This window comes from Festucalex cinctus, chromosome 16 (genome assembly GCF_051991245.1).
Source record: "Festucalex cinctus isolate MCC-2025b chromosome 16, RoL_Fcin_1.0, whole genome shotgun sequence".
Classification (NCBI taxonomy): domain Eukaryota; kingdom Metazoa; phylum Chordata; class Actinopteri; order Syngnathiformes; family Syngnathidae; genus Festucalex; species Festucalex cinctus.
This window is the reverse complement of record NC_135426.1, coordinates 3,996,007-4,021,533: the sequence shown is the minus strand read 5'-3', so window position 1 is coordinate 4,021,533 and position 25,527 is coordinate 3,996,007. Positions and strand designations below refer to the sequence as shown.

The following is a 25,527-nucleotide window of genomic DNA, read 5'->3' as shown; positions in this document are numbered from 1 at the left end:
GGGATGTAAATGTACAATGAGTGACAGTAAATACTTTTGATGAGCTTCCAGTTACATGACTTTGAACTTATTGGAACTTGACAAAGGGGCAGGAAACTCTGTTCGAGTGGCGCAGTTTCTGCTTGTGGACGGACCATCCTCGCTTGTACCTTCCTAACGCATCGACTTAAACGGTTTCAACAGATTCGTGCAATGAGTAAGAGTACAGTACAATGATTTAGGTAGGGGTAAAACACGGCACTCACGTTAATGTACTTTCATTTTTCATAGTTACAGAACAGAATATGCCACACTACATTGCCAAATATGGCGGCATGCACTTGAAGCTTTTTTAGGCAATACACACTAGTAAAATTGCAAGAATGTAACTTTTTTTTTCCCCTTTCTCAATGCACCATTATGAGTGAAATGAAAATTGTATATGTGAGTATGAGGATTTATTATTGTGTATGCCTATGAATTTCATGTACATACGTTAATGACAAATGCACGCATGTGTTAAGGTGCAATTGTTTACACAAGCAGGATTACACATTTTCTTTTAGTACATTCCAGTAAAAGAAAATGTGTAGTAAATTAATACATTCCAGTAATGTACTTTTTTTTTTTTTTTCTTTTAATGAAATGAGTCAGTAGATATAAAGAATGGGTAGGACTAGACAAGTTTTTAACTTCTTTCTACTCCTTTGAACATGTAAACTATTATGAATGATTGCAATAAGTTTCTTCTTTCTTTTAAAATGTTAACTGCTACTCATTTGTTTATAATGTCCAATAAACAAACAAACACACTGCCTTATTCAACGAAGCAAAATTAATTGTGAGTGGGGTGTTGCTTTAAAAGTTTTAAATGAAGCTTTTGAAGTTATATAAAATGAAATGAAACATACCAGGACTGTTCAGGGAAGCATCATAACGTAAAGGAGAGCACAGAGAAGGTCCAGCTGTAAGTCACAGTACATAACATTATTTTTCTTACGTTTCAGTTTCCCTAGAACTGTTTATGAGTTGTTGTTGTTTTTTTTGTTTTTTTGATTTTTTTATGCGTTGTTAGGTGATGAGGCTAACAAGTTAAAACGTTTTAGTTACGTTGAATGCAGAGCTTTGTATTAAGGAAAAAAAAACCAGAACAAAAAACGAAGTGGTTGTTTTGCTTTTAACAGTGAATAGTATGCCTAACTTCCACACGTCCTTTTCACGAAGCTTTTCAATTTCGTCACTGAAAGCAGGGCTATTTCGGCGTTAGCTGCCTACAATACTTTTCGTTTACTAGGTTAATTGATTTAGGAATGATTTCACATTACATGGGCTCGGAGTTGCCCTGGATGCGTGACTTTGCCAAGCTTAAGCTAACATGCTACGCTAACAGTTTAATGCTAGCGCGGTGTAAAAGCCACGTTGCGACCAAGCATCGACCTAAATAAATATATATACAAAGATGTGCATGAGGTAATTCTGTCTTACCTTCGTGTGTTAGCAAGGCTGTTGGCAATGAATCCTCGCACACTGCCGTGTCCTTGCACATTGCTTCCAGCATGGTGATTGCAGAGTCCTCCTTTGTACTATTGGTGGTACAACCCATCCGGTGGCAGAGAATGTCGTCCAGTCTTTCATACATTTATTAATTTTGCGGTCATTTCCACTGTGGTTGTTGTGGTCCTTGAGTTTCCTTTAGTCCTGTTGGAGTTTCTTTAGTTTTTCTCTCACCTGCTTTTGTGTGTGTAATGTTAACTCTGCTAGGTTATTATCGTTTCTTGTTGGACTTTCGAAGTGCCGTTGGGTCTCCTCGTCCCATGTTTGCTCAGGAGAGCCTGTACTTCCTCGTCCGTCCACCTCTCGGTTTTTTAATCCTTCCATTGCCGAAATGTTTGAAGAAAAAGTCGTAGCGCCCGATAGAGTATAGTAAAGAAGAAATGGCGGCTTTACCGCGGAAAAAAAAAAAAATCATCTAACCAAAACGACACACCTCCTCATCCAGTCAACCAATCATAACACACTAGACAACACGCCCCCACCTTGTGTCGTTCAGGGTACACCCAAATACCCTCCTCATGCCTAGGAACTTAGGTAGTACCGTTCCGACCCCCCCAGACCCGGAACTGGTTTTGTGTGTGAACGCAATCTTTGGACAAACTCCCCCGGAACATATGGAAGTTCCATCATAAGTTCCTGCGGTGTGAAAGCGCCTAAGGTTAGTGTCAGGGGCTACGAAATCATTATGTCAATGAGATGTCCCCGTGAGAAAGGTAGACCCAACGTGTGTATGTGTGTGCCTTTTGTCTTTGCTACATTGTGGGGCCCATACACACGTGTTTTTCCGGGTTTAACTACCATTGTGGGGACCGACTTGAAATTGTGGGGACATTTTGGTGGTCCCCAGAAGTTCAGACCTCTTTTTGAGGGTCAAGACTTGGTTTTAGAGTTTAGCTTTGAATTGGGTTATGGTTGAGATCAGGATAAGGAATTGGGGTAGGCAATCACTTTGGATGGTTGAGGTTAGGGATAGGCATTATGTCAATGAAAAGTCCCCACGATGATATGACTTGACTTGACAACATTGTGGGGCCCAGACACGCGTTTTTCCAGGTTTAACCGACACTGAAAACTGTGGACATGCGAGAGACTGTTTGCCGAACCCATTTACCTCTAAAAGCAGGCGCTTACCTGTTCGGGCCGTAGTCCTGGTGGCACCCACGCGTACTCCTCCAGCGCACAGCCAGAGTCGTCATCCGAGGTGGAGCTCCTCTGGAAGCTCGTGGCCACCTTGTTGCCCTTCTTCCCCCCAGGAAGAGGGTCCATCTCCTGTCCTCGATGCGAAGGACGCTCTCCTCGTTCACTGCGCTCCGGGTTGATCATGCGCGGCCGCCGCTGTGGATAGAAAAAAAAAAAAAAGCCTTGTTTTTTTTATTGTTTTTTTTAGTCGTCACTCCATTTGTGTCGTGAGTCCTCTCATGCTTGATGAGAAATCAAAACATAGCATTAAGAGGCTCTCCAGATGATGTGTAATGGAAAAATCCACCCAAGCTTTTTCCATTAGGACTAAAAGGTTTGCGTTCCACTCGTGCTGTGCCCTCAATGTGCGAAAACTGACAATATTTGAGGACATTTTCATGCATGAACAGGCTTAGTACAGTTCTTTAAATCCGTACTCTGGATGCTTGGACAACAGCTAGTCAACATCTGCTGCGTTCCAGGTTGTGTAAGAACATATGTAAGCTCACCATGGCCTGGATGACGACGGTGATAAGTGATGCTTTAAATATGCATAAGACTGTCAACTGACTACTGCAGAACTGGGGCAGGAAAAGGAAATCTGGGAAGAGCTTGAATCGGCTGTTCCAAAGAACCTTTCAAGCACATTTGGACTGGAAGAGGGCCATTGTCTCCCGCTTTCAGCAGCATTCGGTTGTCGAAAAATGACTGATTTGCTCGGTCTTCTTTGAGTATGTTTACATGTAGTCAATAACCCTTTTAAAAGCCATCCATCCGTCTTCTACCGCTTGAGGACGACCTTAACCCGAATATTGACTTCATGTAAACGTCGTCTTTGATATGCAGACCTGAAACAGAACTTGTTTGGGGGCAAGCGGATGCTTTGCATAACAACTGCAGAGCTTGCGTCGGTGTGATCTTTTACATGTACGAGGGCAGCACTATCTGGGTCGTTAGGATCTCGATGGCCTCGATTGGCAAAACAATAGTGCTTGGATGTTGACTGCTTTTTGATAAGATCCCATGAATTGAAAATTTGGATTTGCAAAGCACTTCGGATGAGAAACAGAGAACAGACACTGTTTCCATATGTTACAAATGTCTGTCACCCTTCACACTATCAAAGAAACAAGGATGGACAAGTATTAGCATTTTTCCCCATTCGCATACAGTTCCATCAAAGGAAGACCTGAAAACACAAATGTGCACATTAGAAACGCTGTTAAAGACCAAACCAAAACTGATGCTAGTTGGAGACAAAGGAGTAGTTGAATGTCGCTTTGTTCTCCTGTGCCCTAATCTATCAGCTTTTATGGTCGGATAGATAATGTTATCACTCTGGAGAATTCTTTTTCCACCCACTCCACACTGACTATCTCACGTAAACGAGTTAGCACCAAGTCAGGAGCACAATGAAAATGATTTAAGTCGATTTTGTGGCACCTCATCATTGACTGTTTGCTGTAAATATGTGCGAGCATTAGGAAAGAAGTGCCTCAATATTAAATGTTATTAGAGATTTAGGTTGTTATGCATTGCTTTTATGTACAAAAGCACAATATTGTGCTTTTTTATTTTTTTTTTATTTTTTAGTATGAGCTCATTTTTTTTTACAATATAGTGACCTTTTTTAATATTGCCTACCTCCCCACAATATCGTGATAATTATCGTAACGTGATGTTTGGATATCGTTACATCCCTCTTGGACACAAAATAACCTCCACCATCTTGGAGATGTTGCATTCCTCGTTCAAACCGACACGGTCAACTCGCTTGGCAATAACACGACGGTTGTCTTTGTGGGGAAAAACACAAACAGAAATCGTCACATGGGGACGTGACAAGGGGAAGGTTGGTCGATAGAGTGCACGTTTAAAACAAACAAACAAAAAAAAACGTTTTGGGGCCTGTGTAAACATGGGCCAGATGTAGTCGGCTAAAGCCTAATTTATGCCTCCACGTTTGCTCTCGCGTTGATGAACGCCGTAGGTCACATGATCGACGCGAGCCATGAATTTTAAGTGCCGCGTCGGTCGTGGCCGGCTGCGGTAGTCACGTCGGCAATCCTTGAACGCCGTAGATGGCGGGGCGTAGCTCGCTTCTGATTGGTCCGTTGGATGGCGTTTTTTCTTTTTTTTCTATCTCTCTCCTCACCCCCCGCCCAGATAGTTTCCGTGAAGGCAATTGGCGCCTCAAATCGACTTCCTGCTCGGAGACCACGGCTGTGCATGTGGATATATGGGACGAGAAGCGGAAAACAATAACTTAAAAAAAAAAAAAAAAAAAACTGTGTTCGCTAAGCACATGGCTGTTGTGTTTTGGCGAGTTTACGGCCAACACCGGTGCAAATTGGCAATAATTAATTGCCACGGTGATGAACTTACTCTCCCCCCGGCTTTGTTTCGTGTTTCTGAATTAAATTGAACTTCCTGAATCCGTCATAAAATGCAGAGGAATCGCCACTCTGTGGCGTCCCAGCCATAGCGACAGCGGGACTTGGTGTGAAACTCCAGCAGACACAGATGTGTATTGCGCACAAGTCGGAAGGCAAACGCACGAGCGGAGCTACGCCGTAACGCCTCCGCGCGAGCCTCTCGCAGAAGCATACTGAGGCCTTAACGGTTAACTGCGTGCCCCCCCAGCCCCCCAGCTTGGCGGACATTTTTAGCCGTGTCTCTCGTTCACTGCTGACGATGGACTGACTAGGTCAAAAAAGTTACTTGAAACATAAATCCTAACGCCGATTGCGAAAAGAGGTGTCGTGATTCAGCTTGCGGCGCTGCAGGGGACGTTTCACTGAGTCATTTATTATTTGATCATTTTGTGTTTCATTTATTCTTATATACTACAATGTAGTGCTCATTTCATCAACAAAAACAAAACAAAAATAATTTCGTCAACACATTTTTTTTAACTAACTAACTTACTAGCTAATAGCATGGAGCCATAGAAGCCACTGTCATTGTGTTTTTAATCAAAAAGATGAGAGAGGATTTCATGTGAAAGTTTTAGATCTGGAGTATATTACAACATAATCTGCTGACAAAAAAATAGATACACGGTTAAAAGGGTTATCCTGACTAAAATTCAACTAAAATGTTGACAGTTTTTGTTGACTAAAACTAGACGAATAAAATTATGTCTTGGACTAAAATAAAAACTAAACTGCTAGATTTATAGTTGACTAAAATTGGACTAAATAAAAACTGGATAAGGTTGACTAACTGTGAAAAAAACGAACAAGCGTGACTGAAATTGGACTAAAACTGAGACTACATTTCAAAATGGTAGACAAAATGAACACTAGATGAGCAGAGATTCATAGATGATGAGGACCAATTTTGATGCCAAAGAAAAAAAGCAAATGTTCAACAGTGATTGAGGAAAAATATGAAAAAGTGTAGTTCAAAGGTCGAGGTGATCACTTCCTTCACTGCTGAAGTGTGTTTGTTATTTTTGGGCCAAATGGGTGTCACGGGGTGCACGAGGCACTTTAACAGACTGGAGCGAGGCCACTTGCACACTCAAAAACAAATACAGAAATGTAATATTAAAAACTCCTCGTCAAATTGGTATTGCATTTCTTGGTATCTTTTCATGTTTGGTCCTTGCTTACCTCCATGAAAATCATCTTTCTTCCCATCTCTTCCCAACGTTCACTCGCTTCCTCTCAGCCACACAGCACTCGCTCTACATGTCTGTAAGCACCAAGGCTGATGCGTCTTTTGCTCTAATCAGGTCCAGATCCAACTCGGGTCAGGAAGTGCCCCCACCCACCCCTCCCACTCCTCCCTCGTTTAAATGTCTCCAAAAGTTAGGAGGGCAGTCCCTTTGCAACTGCGGGGCGCCTCATTTAGGAATCCAGAAATCCAAGAGAGATGATGTCTCGATCTGGAGTGTCTTAAGATCCCAAGTGTGTTGTGAGTGGAGGTCTCACTCGCTGGCCCCGCCCTCATCGCTGGCCCCGCCCTCATTCCTCCCCTCACCAATCACGCCTGCCCCTTTCCTCCACGAGAGTGACACCCTGCCCCCCAGCCACCAACTTGACTGCAAATGTTTACGGCAGGGGTGCCAAACTCATATTAGCTCAGGGGCCGCATGGAGGAAAATATATTACAAAGTGGGCCGAATCGGTAAAATAATGGTATATAACTTAAAAACAATTGCCGTCAATTATACACAGATTTTTGCAATTTTTGGGCCAGCCCTAAATTACGGAGCTCAACTGTAATCTATTATTTAAAAAAATAACACGAATGCAAATGAAACGCGGCAACACTTTGCCTGAGTTCCAGACGTGTTAAAGCTACCTGTTTTGTATATATATATATATATATATATATGTATATATGTATATGTGTGTGTGTGTGTGTGTGTGTATATATATATATATTTTAAACAATTCACAGTGAATCCACTTCCTGTCTGTCCCATGTGTTTATGCTGTGTGTCACATGACAGTTGTCACAGACTAGCAGAGACAAGATTTGACAAAATATAATTTTTGTCTTGTTTTTGTTTATGAGATAAAATATCCACAGATTTTAGTCCAGTTTTTATGAAGTGAAGTACATTTTGGTCTCGTCTTCATTAGTCGCCGAAAATACATACTGATTTAGTCCCACTTATTGTTTATTAATGAGGGTTTTAGTTTAGTCTAGTTTTAGTCCGGTGAATTTGCTGAAATTATTTTTGTTATTTAGTTTTTGCTGACTAAATTAACACGAACCGAGACACTGCAACTTTTGCTGAAAATCAAATACATTATCACTAGTAACTATTTAGAACAAATGTAATTGCTCGTCAATCTGGTTACTTTAGCTCATGCGAAAATATATTTTGGTTGAGCACAAGCAAATGGAAAAACAAATCGACGTATATTTGCGACTCCTCGTCCTGCTGCGGCAGCCCGAAGTTGACTTATTTGGACAAGGTCGCAACCATCTGTCATTTGTGAAAGGCCTGAAAAGCAGGAATCGTTTTAAAAACGCTCCGGGATGAAAAATGAGTTTACTCAATTGTCTGGCGGGACAAAGACGCCCCCCTCCCCCCCGCGCTAAGTGACTTAACAGAGAGGGACGACGGGGCTGTTTGTCACATGCCAAATTTTTGCTGCCTCGAATGAGGCTTGCTTCTGCTTACGGAGAGCGCTTTTTGGAGAGCGCTTTTTGGCAATGCGGCCTTCTTTCCTGGCAATGCATCAACTCGAGTAACAGAAGACGTTTTCTCCCATATACTACTCGTATCGATGGAAATGTTCTCGTAATATCATGCCCTTCTTTTTTGGAAGAACAATGGGAACGCTATATAACCTTGTCGTCAGGCAGCAACTGTGTTTTGAATCTTCAATGTATTTTTCATCCTGCAGCTGATTATTAGATCATTGATGTAAATCAGTGAAATTGTTATTGGAATCATGGAAGCTCCACCCCCCCCCCCCCCCCCCCCCAGAGTATCGTTGCAAAGCAAGCGACATCCCGGAGCAGTGTTTTGCCGAGTCATTAGATAAATGCTGAATGGTGGATTATACTCTGGTTCAATTCGCATGTCCGACACTCAAAGTGAACTAATGGAGGGTTTATGCCGTGACCTCTGACCTCCAGCATTTGCCAGTACAAACACATGATGCTCGTGAAAATGGATGTTTTCGATTCATTTCAGTCTTTAGCTTCACCTTTTGAGCATAATAGATGATATTTAAAGGTTGTATTTGATACATGTATTACGCACGACCGAGGTTATTTTAACTTAACTAAAACTCACGGAAAAAATAAAATTCAAAAAACAATTTTGTGAACGAAATAAAATAAAAACGAAGATGCTTTTTCAAAATCGAAAACTAACTGAAACTGCATTTTACGTTTAAAAAACTAACTAAAACTATAATTATAGCAAAAACGTCCTTTGTTTTAGTCTTTGGTAATTAATTTAATGCATGAGCTTTTGGGGATGATTTGAAATGTGATTTTATTTTGATATGAACCAGAATAAGGACGTTTGACACTGTGTCACAAACAAGTGACGTCATCTAGCAACAGCCAATAGAAAAAGTACCTTCAAATGACATCACTCCCATGCTGTTTTTTTAAAATGTTGCCCACAAGTAATACACATTTTTCAAAAACTAAAACTAATACTGAAACTAAACTAAAACTAAGCATTTATTAAATAACTAAAACTATTAAAAACTAACAACCACCCTGAGTACTAATTAAAACTAACTCCATTTAAAAAAACAAAAAACAAACTCAAAACAAAATCAAAACTCACTCAAATGAAAAATTCCAAAACTATAATAACCCTTCACACAACATACATTTATTACTGTCGCTTGACTACGCATTATGCCGACACTGTTCCAAGCCTGCAGGGAGGCTTTGCAAAGCCAAAGTGCTCCGTTTTGCGAACAAGTGCTCCATCTTCATCAGTAATAATCTTCTCTCACCATGACTCAACAACCGCCACTGTGTTTCATCCCCAGGAGGGACGTCAGAGGTTGAATGAGCACTTCAAATGTAAATATCACAACCAATGGCCCTCTGCTTGCTCTGAACAGGGGGGCGGGCGTGCCACCTACACCCGCCGGGTTGGGTGAGGCCCCGCTGGTCGCTCCTCTTACTCACTTCACTAGTTTTGCACTATACACTTTGTAAATATACACATAGGGCACACAAAACATTTCTTGGTGGGGTGGGGAAGGGTGGAAACACCGTCTTCACCCTTCAACTCCCCTCCAATTTTAATGCACATCATGTCCAAGGGGAGGGGTGAGTTGGGGCGGGGAGCCATCAGGGGGGATGGACTGCAGTGCCTGGCAGCGCTGTGGTCCCGCCCATCTGTGTCCCTGCCCCACCACTTTGTCCCTCCATTTCCTTTTTTAATGCACCACACATATACATATAAATTTTTTTGGGGGGATGCGGGTGTATCGGAGTAGGGGAAATTTTTTCCCTCTGCTCCGACTCACCTGCTCCCAATTTTAATGCACCACAGCCACACACTTGTATATACACTGGGTGGGGCCACATTCACGGTGTAAGGGTAGAGCTCGCCAGTCGGCGAGCTGGCGGACTCAGTAACAGGGTTAGGTGTCACTAGTACGCTGGCGTGATGACCGGGGCCTCTTCCCACCGGGCTCGGTGTTCTGGTGTTCCGCCTCTCCCCCGGTGCTTCCTCCTCTGCTTCCCCCCCTCCCGCCGCTGTGCTCCTTTCGCACGGCTGGAGGTGGGGTGGGCACGTCTTCCCTCTCTGCGCTGCTGCCCGGTGCCGGTTTCCGGGGGTGGTGTGGGGTGGTGGGGGGACTCGCGGGGGTCGGGGTTCGCGGGGCGGTTGGCGGTCGTCGGGGGGGGGGGGCGTCTTGTTTGTTTTCGGGAGTTATGGGTGGGTGGGGGTTTTGGGTGTTGGGGGTTGGGGTGTGTTCGGCGGTTTGGGGGCCGGGGGTGGCGGGGTCTGGGTCGTGGCGGGTGGCGGGTTTGGGTGGGGTGCGGGGGGGTCGTGGGGGGATGGGGGCTTGGGACCAGTGGGGCGCTGTGGGGGCCCGCCGGGCCTCGTTCTGCGGCCTTGGGCTCGGGGGTGTGGGCTGGGGCTGGGGCGGGGGTGTTCCGGGCGTCTGGGTCGGCTCGCCGACCGGTGTCCGCTCGGGTGGCTTGGGGGTGGCCTTGGTGCTGCCGCGGCCTGGGGATTCCGGGGGGGGGGGGGGGCGGTGCTCGCTTTGCTGGGCCGCGGTTGACGGCTTCTTTCTTTGGTGGTGGTCCTTATGCATGCCAGATCCATCGCACCAGCATCTACTGAAACTCAAACAGAATTTGCCTCTCCCTCCCACAGCCCCTTGAATCAGTGGGTGCTGGTGTCTGTGGATCTCACTTTGCTTTATCTATCCTTTCCTCCTTCCTCTCTTTAGTTTTTCCTCTGGTCACTTGAGATCTCAATTTATTGGAAGTTTGAGGTTTCTGGGGTTGGCATAAGACTCTGGTTTTGTAACCACGCAGGAGGGGTTTGGTTGGTGCTGGATTTCACTTTGATGGATTGGATGTACTGGCTTCTATGGATCTCACTCTGCCTCATCGATCCTTCCCTCCTTCCTCTCTTTAGTTTTTCCTCTGGTCTCTTGAGATCTCGCTAATTTGTTGGAATTTAGAGGCTTCCGGGGTTGGCGTAAGACTTTGATTTTATAACCATGGGGAAGGCAGGAAGTGTTTGGTCGGTGCTGGATTTCACTTTGATTTATCTTTCTTTTCTCTTTATTTTTTCTGACCTTTTCTCTGGTCTCCTGACCATTTGAACCTCACGACTCTGGCAAGATTCTGAAGTACCTGGTTAAGGCGAAGGGTAATGGGATATTTACAAGGTTTTAGGTGAATTAATGAGTATATATTTATACGTATTTGCACGCGCACGCACGCACGCAAACGCACACACGCAAACGCACGCAAACGCACACAAAAAATAAAAAATAAAAAAATTTAAAAAAAAGAGCAATGATAATAAGACGTTGAATCGGTAAGACTACCGAATGAACAATTCTGAGCTCTTTAAAAAAAAAAAAAAAGTAAGCAATTTTGCATCGTTTGCGGGTCAAAATGCGTATTTTGCACCTCATTCAAACACATCTGACAAGTAGCGTTGAGAAGCCATGCTAATTCCTAAGCTAAGCTAACCGAAGCTAACTGGCATGGCTAGTGCGTTTAAAGACCAAAATTGACCTTTCGCATAAGCTCCGCCCCCCAGTTACTGTTGCTAGTCCGTCAAGCTTGGCGACTCTTGACAGCACAAGCCGTGACGGGAAGACTTACACTGGCGTGTATTAGTGATTTCTTTTGGAGCAATACCAGTGCAATATCCTCCAGATCGAGGCAAAAGGGTTTACAATATGCAGTGGAGGGTTATAGTCATAATATTAAATTAGCCAGCGAAGGGGAAACATACAGGACGCACGCTAAATCTGAGAAAACCCCATGACCTATACTTCAGATGCAACCATCACAGCATTATGGACCTGTCGTGCTCTTGTACTGCCGGGTAAGTTTTCTTACTTATATTAGTCTAGTATTGTTAAAATATGAGGATTACTGTTAGGTCAGCAAGTTAGCTAAACCTCGGTGTTTATAGGTAGCTAAACAGTGTTTTGTTTTTTTGTCTTTGAAAGCATCAGTCATTGTTATTCTTTGTCCATCATAAAAAAAATATTTATGTCACCCTAGCCATGGATTTAGTTAAGGTTAACAGCCTTCGAGCTGCTCCCTTGTCTGGTTCAACACTTGTACAGCAAGCACAAGGTTGGGATACTCCGGAGACGGGTGTCCGTTCACAAAATGCTGCATGAAAAATGAAAACAAGATAAGCTCGTGGCACTTATTAGGACGTTAAGTTTTACAAAATTGACGAAGCTTTGTGTTAACGTTAGCTCGCAACATTTAGACAAATGCAAAAGCTAACAGAAGACATTAAACTAACATTAACCACTGACTGAACAAGCTTAACTTAGATGGCAATGCCATTCTAGTAATATATATATACGTGGTAAAAGGGGGAGCAATAAAGTCGATTTTATGGGATGGATGGCACGCCCGACTTGGGTCACCGATATGCCTTTATTTCACTGTGGCCCCCGGATCAAGCATTTATAGCGGGACGGCTGTAGCACACGTTCTTTTCTTTGATATCGTTTTGTTATTTTTTTGTTGCCCCGAAAGCAAACTACACTACAGCTAGCTAGTTAGCCCGATAGAGTTAGCATCGTCTTACCTTAGCACAGTCCGATTTACATACTCCGTAGGCACACCGCTTCATTATTTTGGAGGTCCGGAGCTTGTTAATGGTTGTCACTCTTCTTCCGTAAAGTTTTATGGTGGTTAGCAGTCTCGTAAGCCATCAAATAAAATCAATCAGACTATGGACGTCATCGAGAGCTGAGTAAAGCGTGACGGACTATGCTTACATAGCAACGGTTGCTAAATGTGTGATTGGTCAATGCTCGTTTGGGGGGCGGAGTTTGCGAAAGGTCAATTGAGCGCTTGGGTGATTGATTACACTTTTCGCAGACTTATGGCTGGAACCACAGCGGAGAACATCCAACTTTGAACAACAAAATTGGAGGCAAATGAAGTTATGTGTTTGGACGACGGAGAGAAAGTCTACTTGTTAAACTGAACCAGAAATTGAAATGAATTACGCTATGCTATCCTATAAGTTTCAAAAAATCTATCTTAAAAGAAAATGAATAAACAGTTTGGAAAATTGTTGAATAAATTAACAATATACAAATAGTTTCAAATATTTATAATATTGCGAATGTTATTTGTTCTGACAATTAGTCGTGAGTTTTTTTTTGTTGTTTTTTTTTTCTTTTTTTTTTTTTCTAAAGAGCTCAGAATTGTTCATTCGGTAGTCTTACCGATTCAACGTCTTGTCATCATTGCTCTTTTTTTATTTTTTATTTTTTTATTTATTTTTTTATTTTTTTTATTTATTTATTTCTTTTGTGCGTTTGCGTGCGTGCGTGCGTTTGCGTGCGTTTGCGTGCGTGCGTGTGCGTGCGTGCAAATACGTATAAATTTATACTCATTCATTCACCTAAAACCTTATAAATATCCCATTACCCTTCGCCTTAACCAGGTACTTCAGAATCTTGCCAGAGTCGTGAGATTTAAATGGTCAGGAGACCAGAGAAAAGGTCAGAAAAAAAAAGAAATAAAGAGAAAAGAAAGGTAAATCAAAGTGACATCCAGCACCGACCAAACACTTCCTGCCTTCCCCATGATTACAAAATCAAAGTCTTACGCCAACCCCGGAAGCCTCTAAATTCCAGCAAATTTAGCGAGATCTCAAGAGCCCAGAGGAAAAACTAAAGAGAGGAAGGAGGGAAGGATCGATAAGGCAGAGTGAGATCAATAGAAGCCAGTACATCCAATCCATCAAAGTGAAGTCCAGCACCAACAAGACCCCTCCTGCGTGGTTACAAAACCAGAGTCTTATGCCAACCCCAGAAACCTCATACTTCTAATAAATTAAGATCTCAAGTGACCAGAGGAAAAACTAAAGAGAGGAAGGAGGGAAGGATAGATAAAGCAAAGTGAGAACCACAGACACCAGCACCAACTGATTCAAGGGGCTGTGGGAGGGAGAGGGTACTTCTGTTGAGTTTCAGTAGATGCTGGTGCGACGGATCTGGCATGCATAAGGACCACCACCAAAGAAAGAAGCCGTCAACCGCGGTCCAGCAAAGCGAGCACCCCCCCCCGGAATCCCCAGGCCGCGGCAGCACCAAGGCCACCCCCAAGCCACCCGAGCGGACACCGGTCGGCGAGCCGACCCAGACACCCGGAACACCCCCGCCCCAGCCCCGGCCCACACCCCCGAGCCCAAGGCCGCAGAACGAGGCCCAGCGGGCCCCCACAGCGCCCCACCGGTCCCCAGCCCCCATCCCCCCACGACCCCCCCGCACCCCACCCAAACCCGCCATCCACCACAACCCAGGCCCCACCACCCCCGACCCCCAAACCCCCGAACACACCCCGACCCCCAGCACCCAACCCCCCACCCACCCATACCTCCCCACCCACCCATACCCCCCCCCCCAAACAAGCCGCCCCCCCCACCCCCGACGGCCGCCACCCCCCCCGCGAACCCGGCCCCCCGCGAGAACCCCCCACCCCCCCCCGGAAACCGGCACCGGGCAGCAGCGCAGAGAGGGAAGATGTGCCCACCCCACCTCCAGCCGCGCGAGATTTGCACAGCGGCGGGAGGGGGGAAGCAGAGGAGGAAGCACCAGGGGAGAAGGCGGAACACCAGAACACCGAGCCCGGTGGGGAGAGGCCCCGGTCGTCACGCCAGAATACTAGTGACACCTAACCCTGTTACTGAGTCCGCCAGCTCGCCGACTGGCGAGCTCTACCCTTACACCGTGAATGTGGCCCCACCCAGTGTATATACAAGTGTGTGCGTGTGGTGCATTAAAATTGGGAGCAGGTGAGTCGGAGCAGAGGGAAAAAATTTCCCCTACTCCGACACACCCGTATCCCCCCCAAAAAAATGAATATGTATATGTGTGGTGCATTAAAAAAGGGAATGGAGGGACAAAGTGGTGGGGCAGGGACACAAATGGGGGGGACCACAGCGCTGCCAGGCACTGCAGTCCATCCCCTCTGATGGCTCCCCGCCCCAACTCACCCCTCCCCTTGGACGTGAGGTGCATTAAAATTGGAGGGGAGTTGAAGGGTGAAGACGGTGTTTCCACCCTTCCCCACCCCACCAAGAAATGTGTTGTGTGCCCTATGTGTATATTTACAAAGTGTATAGTGCAAGCTAGTGAAGTGAGTAAGAGGAGCGACCAGCGGGGCCTCACCCAACCCGGCGGGTGTAGGTGGCACGCCCGCCCCCCAGCACCCCCACCCCCACCCGCCCCCCACCTCATCCACCCGGCACCACAATGGGCGGACAGCCAGCGCAGCAGGGCTACCGGACAGCCCACCGGCCACCGGAGCCCGCCCGGGGCGCCAGGAGTTATACCGGAGCGGGGCAGGCCCCAAACCCTCGCCCGGCCCCCGGAGCCCGACGCCCGGGCCGGGGAGGGAGCCCCAGGCCCAGGGAGAGGGAGGGGGAGGGGCCGCAGGGCAGACAGGGAAGGGGGGGGGGGGGGGGGGGGGAAGCGGGGAGAAGACGACAAGAAGGCGAAAGGGCGGCTGCAGGGCAGGAGGCGGGGGGGGGGGGGGGGGAGGAGGAGGGAGGGCGACAAGGGAAAAGGGACCGGGAGGCAGAGGAGGCGAGGAGGGAGAGGCGACGGGGGGGAGGAAGGGGGAGGGGAGAGGGAACCACGGGGCACACCGGAGGCCCACCCACCCCGAACCGCGCCGCCGGGCACGGAGCAGCGGACCGCGCCGGGACGGCACCGCCCCGGGCACCAGGGGAAGCACCCCAACACCGCACCCCACAGGGGGCCCAGGGAGCGGCCAAGACGCAACCGCCACCGAGCAGACAACGGGGGGGCAGAACCACCCCCGCCCGACCACAGGGGACGGCGTCAAGAAAATTGACTAATTAGCATGCAGTAACACCAAGTGTTGATGCTTAGTGCCCACTAGAAATAGATCTTAAGGAGTTATTGAGTATAGTGTCGTATAGTGTGGTATGCTCGAGCCCACTAGCAGCAACTAGGTTCCTGACTATATAAAAATAAAAACAATCAGATACAAAATACCAAATACAGGAGCAGCGAAAACAGAAGTTGTAACGATGTGGTGGCTCTCGTTAACAGGCAGAATCTTGGCAGGATTAAGTTGCCAAATTGAGATTAAAATATTCATTAAAATGAGTTTTTATTTTGACTTTTGAGGTCTGCGCTATTAACGTTCTCAAAATACAAAACAGTATATTTTTTTTTGCTTCTGAGCAAGAATATACAGTGGCAATCCACTGTCAATTATTATGTGACTGCTGCAGAGAAAAGCAATAGCAGAGCTACCGCTTGCGAAGCAAAGCAGGCACATTTTACAATCTGAGAGAACAGCATTTATTTTTTTTCTTTATTTACCAGAATTTTTCAGACAGAATGCAGCCCGAGCCGTTGAGCGTAATCGGCACAAATGAGGTATCAAAAGATGCGGCTCGATCTGACTCGGCGGGGAATTATTATTATTTTCCGAGTTACCATGGCAACGTGATTCCCCCTCCGGCAAAAAAAAAAAAAAAAAAAAAAACGCCAAAAGGAATGAATGGAGTAGGGGGGGATAAGATCCACAAATCAAGCACCTCTGGATTGACCTGATTTCAACAGGAAGTGATTTGATTTCAATAGGAAATGACCCGGAAGTGACCTGATTTCAACAGGAAGTGAGCTGGAACTGACCTGATTTCAACAGTAAGTGACTTGATTTTAATAGGAAGTGACCCGGAACTGACCTTATTTCAACAGGGTGACCTGGAACTGACCTGATTTCAACGGGAAGTGACTTGATTTCAATAGGAAGTGACCCGGAAGTGGCTTAAAATCAACAGGAAGTAACCCAGAACTGACCTAATTTCAACAGGAAATGCCCCGTTTTCAACAGGAAATGACTTGATTTCAACAGTATTTGGCAAACTGTTTAGTGCATGCGGCCTTCTACCTTTCAAGAGTCAGCAGTCACATCCAAAATTTCTGTGGAATTTTTTTTTTATAGTTTATCAAGCACTTTCTTCAGATGGAACCCAAGGGCAGCAAATACAATGCAAACAGCTGGGGCCCCAAAATAAAACCCTGTGGGACACCAGCGGGATGCAACCAAGCCTGACACAAAAGGTTATGTCACTTAAGAAATAAGAACTCTTGCTTATATATATATATATATATATATATAAAATAAAAAAAACATTTGATCAAACATTATATCGTCATAATCTTATGATAAACCCTTGTGTTAGGTCCATGGGATTAACATGCAAAAAAAATAAGTTCCACAAAATTCAATTCAAGCTCATTATAAGAACCTCTAAATACGGAACCCCAAATCATTTTTGCACATAAATTGTTGCGAACAAAGCTCCAATCCAGAAACACTTAGATACATCCCCCTTCTGATGACAAGCCTCAACGTGTAAATCACCAGGGGGCACGTCTAAATCGTAACGCTGTGCGATTTATGATGCCGATTATCTAAGCTAAGTATATCTGCTGTATCTATTTCATATTTTCATAAACCTTGACCCCAGGCCTGATGCACAGCTGCGGGCCATCCAACAGACCTCAGACGTCTCAATTTGCATCCTCTTGGTCTCTTCCTGGTTTTTACCCGAAAGCTCGTCCTCGACCAATGGCTTGGCGGAAGTCTTTGCTCAGCGGTCTTGACAGTTCAGTGCTAATATTGCTAAATGATGGCTGATTTCAGCTCCAAGTCATAAAACCAAGTGCTGAGATTTGCTAACCACCGCGGGGTATTACTTAAACACCGTTGGGACAATGGGGGGGCAGTCGTAAAAGTGCCGTAAAATGCAGGAAATTGTCAAGTAAATGGCGAGCGACCTTTAGAAGAGGTTGTCAAGTACTGGCTTTAGTTACGAGACAGTTTTCGGCCAATGTCGAGCCTTTACAACATCGCTGTAGTGTTAATTTTATCCACTATTTTTAAATTTAGTCTCAGTTTTAGTCCTGTTTCAATCACGCTCGTCAGTTTTTAATCATACAAGCTCATCCCATTTTGATTTAGTCAACATTTAGTCGACTATGTCCAGCATTTTAGTCTTTATTTTAATCCAAGAAAACGTCATTTTATTCATCTAGTTTTAGTCAACAAAAACCGTCAACATTTTAATCTAGTTTTAGACAGTACATTTTGCCTCAGTTTATTTTGTTGTCAGTAAATAAAGTTGAACATTTTGTATCTAAAACTATTTCACATAAACATTTTTCTTATCTTTTGGATGAAAAACAACTTGACACACACAATTACAGTATATCAACAAGTGGCTACAATGGCTCCATGCTACAAGCTAGTGAATTAGCCAGGATTAATTAGTGGTCGGATTAACATTGTTGTTGGAACGTTATAGCCGTTGGATTAGTGATTTAAAGATTTGAAAGGGACTCTGTCACTCTGTCACAGCGACAGATTAGCAGAGACAAAATTTTACAAAATCATATCACTTTTGTCTCGTCTTTGCTTATGAACTAAAATGTCCATAGATTTTAGTCCAGTTTTTATTAAGTGAAGTAAATTTTCCTCTTGTTTTCAATAGTCGATGAAAATGCATACTGATTTAGTCCCTGTTATTGTTTTTTAATGAGGGTTTTAGTCTAGTCTAGTCTAGTCTAGTCTACTTTTAGTCCGGTGATAAATCTGTGTGTAACGAAAATATTTTTGTTTAGTTTCCGTTGACAAAATTAACACTAAATCGCTGTCTATCTCTTGCAAAGTGACTTCTTTAGACCACACAGAGGTTTCTCCCTGTTTGCCTTTTAACAACTTCCTCCAGTTTCCTGTAACGCTTCCATTCTCACAAGCCAGCGCATTCTCCTGCGGTTAGATGTTGCGTTTCCAACTGTGAAATAATGCGATGGTGCCAGAATCCGCTCACCTGGCAAATCGGTCATATGCACATCCTGAGATCAACTTAACAACAGCAAAGGAATTGAGCAGTTCAGGTACTGTAAGTCGAAACGAGCCCGTCTGACACTTCGAAGCAAGAAGAAATGAACATGAAGGGAGCGGGGAGGATGTTTTCACACATGCTAACCACTTCAATTGAGGAACTGCAATACAAGTGAGAAACGCATCAGAAAACGATCATGTCTATTAGGGAACAATACAGTCCTGGTGTGAGTGTCTTTTATCTTGCACTGCTTTAATTGACGTTTATCAAATCCAGAGGTTACTGTTGTCGTGTTCTGCCCGTATTGTGTTTTTGTATTTGAATAGGGGCAAAAACTTTTTTTTCTCTCGGACCCCACACAATGCAAATTAGCATGCAGATTACGCTTGGTGCAATTTTCTTAGGGGGATAATTTGGTCCACTGGGAGTATTCACTACTTGTGTGTGGTCACATACAGTACAGTACTGCAGCGAGCAATGTAGGACCCCGCGGGTTGACTGTGTGCGCTTGGAAAAACAGGAATCTCTCTTCTTTTTTTTTTCTTCTTTTTTTTTTAACTTGCACATCAACAATGTTTGGATCCGGTATGAGACCTTTTTCAAATGTTTTCAGTTTCCTGTCTTTAGTTTGAAATGGTCTTGGGAAAATGGCCCCTCAATTTTTTTTACGTACCTCAACTGAACCTGCAAGCCAAGGAAACTTCATACAAGACGCGGCTTGAAGAATGTTGTTGACTCACATGGAGAATTGTATCACAGAATGATTTACAGTTGTGTCGCGCACACGTGAGCCAAAATAAATGCTATCAGTCGATGCAAAGCGCCTCAGACGAGAAAAGATATGATGAACAAATTATTTGATAACGTCATGTGAGGCAACCAAGTTGCATTCCCTTCCCCTGTACATACAATCAATTTAGTATAATAGATACATTAGATGTAGGCCAATGATTGAGGGTGTGTACACAACGGCTTCATGACAAGTCTGAAGGGATCCTGCATCAGTCAAACGTCACAGATAGACATTTATGTGCTTGAGGCTTCACGACTGAAGTGATCTCTTTGCTACAGTTTGCTACTTCAAACACAACAACAGCTGGCCAATGGCAAGTCTGACCAAGATGGCCTCTGCGTTCATTTGGACCAAAGTGATTGTCCCGACAAAAACCCTCTTCTGGGTCCCGTGGTCTCAGCTCTCTAAACACACTGAAGACTAATCTGCAACAGATGGAAGAGGCAATAGCAAAAGGAAGTGGTTTTAAAAGCTCTCTTACAGCATATTTGTAGCCTTTGGAAACCAAATGATAGGGTTTCAGACAACCCGAGTCATCGGATGGGCTGTAATGATGTGCACGACGGTTCCCCAAAGGGCTCTGTTGGACATATTTGGACTTCCAAGCTGTCCGTCCACTACCAGATGTCTGAAAGGGCCCTGAAGGGCATTCCAGGAGAGGTTTCCACTCCCTTCATACTCTACAAAACGGATGATTTACAATTGGGAATCGACCAAAATGTATGCAATGTATCAAGAGAGACGTATGTACACACGTACATGAAACAAGTCCTCACATGTTGAGTTTCATGGTTGGCTGGTTGGGGGATAAAGAACGCCTTCGCTTGCAGCTTCGTGTCTGGTTTTTGAGGTCAATGGTGTAAACACAACAAACACTTTTAAGCATCTCGTTAATGCAAAGGGCAATTTAAAGCTCGCTATCACAAAGACGAGGACGGAACAAATGGATCTTCCGAGCACTGTAAGCCAGACAACCAGTCAAATGACTGTTTTGTATCACCGGGCTCAGTCGAGCACGTTGAAAGCCCCCAAGCTTTCATCCAGTAACTACTAGGGTTTGACGATGCTTCCTCTCTTGAGGATACACAGCAAAGTAAAGGATTGTGAATATTGAGTCAACCCTAATATATTCTTTACAATAATATCTTCTCTGTACCTTCACTAGTCTAAACACAGCATTCCCATTAATATTGAGTTTGTTGAATAGGAGCTAAGCAGTAAAATCCATCCAGGAGGCGGCTATTCTGCCACTTGTCGAGTGAAAATGACATCACAGTTGCTCAGCTAACAACCAATCAAGGCCCAGCTTCCGAAAACAGGTGAGCTGCAATTGGTCGTTGCCGGACATGAAGCGATGCAATGCAACGACAGCCGGTTTAACAAATACCATCAGACAAGTGACGCCACATCCTCGCTATCCTGATTTCAGTCACTTCCTGACTCAGAGTACCATCAGATTGGACAAAACCATTTCCCCTCTGGATGAAATCCTTTGGGACCATGTGAAGCGACAAAGAAATAGACGGTCTGCTGCAGCTGGTGTCCACCCTGGGGGTAAAAGATTTTATGTTGATTATGCTTATGTAGTCACTTGGAAAATACATGGAGCCTAAGCAAACTGAAGACCACATTATCAAACATGAGACCAATTCAAACGAGTATATTTGGCTGATTTCTTGTACGTTAAAAGCAGTCGTGCAAGCAAAGACCAAACCACTGCAAGATAAGCTGTTTCTACCGCCATCTATCATATTTTGATCAGCCACACTGAGCACACAGCCAAACATACAAACCGTAAATATTGCGAAATGTCACATCGTTTCACCGACAACACTGAGATTGTTATTGCTTCCATAGCGATGCGCGACTGACATCATGCACTAGTTGTGAGGTTTGAGTATTATCTTCACTTTTATCTGAGCATGCGGTCCTTCAGCTTGAGGTGAACACATCACTAAAATTGGCATGTGCTCTATTTTGACATGGCAACAACTAACCCCCACCCCCGCCACCCACCCCCCCTCAAAAGCCAACATTCGTCTTATTTTCCTGTGTCTCTGGGTGGTCACATAACTGGGAATAATTACGCGCTTGTTGCACCGACATCTTAAATGAGATACTATCTATACGATTAGACTAAAAAGCCTTTTAATTATTATCATCTAATAATCATCACCTTTTTATGTCTGCATGGCTGGAGACTGGGCTGTCTGGGAAGGTTTTTGAGCATGTGTGCGTGCGGGAGGGCTTTAATCATCATCAAATGGAGCTTGTGTGTACAGGTAATTAAGTTGGTGCCGAAGCGACTCTCACTCGCAGTCGGGAGTCTTCGCTCTGCACTGCGGTCTCGCAATTCGTGTAGAGCATTTATTCAACGTCTGGCTGACTTGCACTCTCCGCAAACTGACCATAATACCAGCCTTGTGCAGCCAGTGTGGCCTTCAAGGTTCAACTTTGTAACCACAAGTGCAAAAAAGATCCATATTAATGGTCAGACATGGAGTGATGACAACTCCTCCAGTATGCTAACACTTGTTACAGCCAGATCCAACTTGTGTGTGTATTGTAAGACTTCAGAACAATTTTCGTTTGGGGAATCAAGAAATAATTTACTGATTGCAAATTTAAAGAGGTGTATAATATTTAGTACTATTTTATGGTGGGCTAATAGAATGCAATGATAGAATCCATTTCGTAAGCCTACCACAAATTACTACCAATTGGGGTCAGTGAGCAAGTGGGCAACCCGGTGAGCAGCAGCTAGCTCGAGCGGCGAGCAAGAGTTTCAAGCAAGAACTCACTGCAGCGGCTAACGAGCGGCTAGCAAGAACTAGCTGGCGCGGCTCACATGAGTGGCTCGTGGGAGAAGCTAGCAAGAACTTGCTGGAGCGGCTGACGAGTGGCTATCAAGAACAAGCTGGAGCGGCTAACAAGAGTGGCTAGTGGAAGAAGCTAGCAAGAACTTGCTGGAGTGACTAACGAGAGGCTAGTGGGAGAAGCTAGCAAAGGCTAGCAAGAACTTGCTGCAGCAGCCAACGAGCGGCTTGCAAAAACTAGCTGGAGCGGCTAACAAGTGGCTAGCGGAAAAAGCTAGCAAAGGCCAGCAAGAACTTGCTGGAGCGGCTAACGAGCGGCTAGCAAGAACGTGCTGGAGCAGCTAACAAGAGTGGCTAGTGGGAGAAGCTAGCAAGAGTTTGCTATAATGGCTAACTAGAGTGGCTAGCGGGAGAAGCTAGCAAAAGCTAGCAAGAACTTGTTGGAGCGGCTAATGAGCGGCTACCAAGAACTAGCTGGAGCGGCTAACAAGTGGCTAGCGGGAGAAGCTAGCAAAGGCTAGCAAGAACTTGCTGATGCAGCTAACGAGCGGCTAGCAAGAACTTGCTGGAGCGGCTAACGAGAGTGGCTCGTGGGAGAAGCTAGCAAGAACTTGCTGGAGCAGCTAACAAGAACTAGCTGGAGTGGCTAACGAGTGGCTAGCAGGAGATGCTAGCAAAAGCTAGAAAGAACTAGCTGGAGCAACTAACAAGAGTGGCTAGCGGGAGAAGCTAGCAACAGCTAGCAAGAACTTGCTGGAGCGGCTAACGAGCGACTAGGAAGAACTAGCTGGAGCGACTAACAAGAGTGGCTAGTGTAAGAAGCTAGCAAGAACTTGCTGGAGTGGCTGACGAGTGGCTATCAAGAACAAGCTGGAGCGGCTAACAAGAGTGGCTAGTGGAAGAAGCTAGCAAGAACTTGCTGGAGTGACTAACGAGAGGCTAGTGGGAGAAGCTAGCAAAGGCTAGCAAGAACTTGCTGCAGCAGCCAACGAGCGGCTTGCAAAAACTAGCTGGAGCGGCTAACAAGTGGCTAGCGGAAAAAGCTAGCAAAGGCCAGCAAGAACTTGCTGGAGCGGCTAACGAGCGGCTAGCAAGAACGTACTGGAGCAGCTAACAAGAGTGGCTAGTGGGAGAAGCTAGCAAGAGTTTGCTATAATGGCTAACTAGAGTGGCTAGCGGGAGAAGCTAGCAAAAGCTAGCAAGAACTTGTTGGAGCGGCTAATGAGCGGCTAGCAAGAACTAGCTGGAGCGGCTAACAAGTGGCTAGCGGGAGAAGCTAGCAAAGGCTAGCAAGAACTTGCTGATGCAGCTAACGAGCGGCTAGCAAGAACTTGCTGGAGCGGCTAACGAGAGTGGCTCGTGGAGAAGCTAGCAAGAACTTGCTGGAGCAGCTAACAAGAACTAGCTGGAGTGGCTAACGAGTGGCTAGCAGGAGATGCTAGCAAAAGCTAGAAAGAACTAGCTGGAGCAACTAACAAGAGTGGCTAGCGGGAGAAGCTAGCAAAAGCTAGCAAGAACTTGCTGGAGCGGCTAACGAGCGACTAGGAAGAACTAGCTGGAGCGACTAACAAGAGTGGCTAGTGTAAGAAGCTAGCAAGAACTTGCTGGAGTGGCTAACAAGCGACTAGCAAGAACTAGCTGGAATGACTGAGTGGCTAGTGGAAGAAGCTAGCAAAAGCTAGCAAGAACTTCCTGGAGCGGCTAACGAGTGGCTAGCGGGAGAAGCTAGCCAAAGCTAGCAAAAACTTGCTAGACACACCTCTCGCGTATTAACTTTGTATCACACAACTTGCCCTGTCAACCAATCAAGCTTTCTTTTGTGATGACCCAGCGTCTGTTTCACATCCGTCTGGTCGGAGCGTTCCGATTGCAGCAAATTTGACCAATTTAAAATGAACCTTTTCCCCATTTTCAAAGAGTCTTGTTTTGTACCGATGGCTTCTGTTTCTCATTATTAACTGTTCTGTTTCTTTCGCACACGTACACACAACCAGAGGGGTCGCGTCGCTGCTTGGTGTGTGTGTGTGCGTGTTCTGATGTTTGCAGTGATTTACACGACACAGCGCTCGATTAATGCCAGCGTACGCCCGCACAAATACGCCAGTGTGCAGTTGATCGGAGGTACGAGACTGACAGGCGTGCGCACAGTCAGGACGGTGTTGTGTGTAAATGCGAAGGGCTCTATCACTTATAGACACGTATAGCTCACATTCATGTTTGTGTTTCTTATTAGCTCAATTTGTTTGATCTAATTCCAGTCTGTGCTGCGCGCATGGAAACATCGAACTGGCTCATCCCCTAAATCATGAGTCAGCCAGCTGCAAGACACCCAAAAAGTAGTCGCTCATATTCTGTGCTCTGCTGTAAAACAACATCAACTCGAGCATTTAAGCCACGATTCCTGTAAAATATGCATTTCCAAATTAAGCACAGTTGTTGAGTGTAAAGGGTAAGCACCACCCCCGCCCCCTTCCCAGGACAGTGTCCAACAATACCAAAACAATCTCTGAGACTGGATTTCCATTCTGGCACTTAAACAACGGCCCGAGAGAAGGAGAATCTGGGTTGCATATGAAAAAACAAAGAACAGTGAAGGATGGAGCCACTTATCATGGACACAGCACACTGCCAAAAAAAACAACAACAAAAAACATGCATCTAAGAGGAGCTTCGTCCGTATGACATGTTTAAACGAGTGGACCGATTCTATCAAATCTGAATGATACGTTGAAGTCATTGGGATTAAGATGAACTCATTAAATGCCAACAGCGATTTAACACGTCCACTGCGATCAAAACATTCAGTGCCAAGGCTGAGTCATGTCGTATTGTACGTTTTTCTTTTTTTTTCATTGGTATGAGTTGCTGTGGGTCTGACACCAGTTGTGATACGCTAGCCTTTGAAATTGCAAGCAGTTTGAAGAGTGATAATGAGCCAAACCGTCAGAAAGAGAGAAGCGGTGAGCCATTTGAGATTGGAAAATCCAGTTTGCCAACTGCTTACAGTTGATGGAGAGGCGAAAAGCATTAAATTGGAACAGGGAACATATTTATGGATTGAAATATTACAATGTCATCACGTGAACAGCTGACGGAAGTGTGCTGGTGAGTCCGCGACACTCCAGTGCTTGTATTTCACTAAA

At 45.1% G+C, this 25,527-nt stretch overlaps 1 protein-coding gene across 3 annotated transcripts in view; it reads right to left on the bottom strand.

The window, feature by feature from the left end:
- prickle1b (prickle homolog 1b) overlaps nt 1-25,527 on the bottom strand; it is a 43,095-nt gene that overhangs the window by 8,914 nt on the left and 8,654 nt on the right. For 2 of the 3 annotated variants that reach the window (XM_077498866.1, XM_077498864.1), the window contains exon 2: nt 2,665-2,868. In XM_077498866.1, the coding sequence (XP_077354992.1) occupies nt 2,665-2,856 (192 nt within the window). In that variant the 5' untranslated portion in view covers nt 2,857-2,868. Of the gene's footprint in view, nt 1-2,664; nt 2,869-6,329; nt 6,469-25,527 lie in introns of those variants that run through there. The other variant, XM_077498865.1, reaches the window with a different exon arrangement.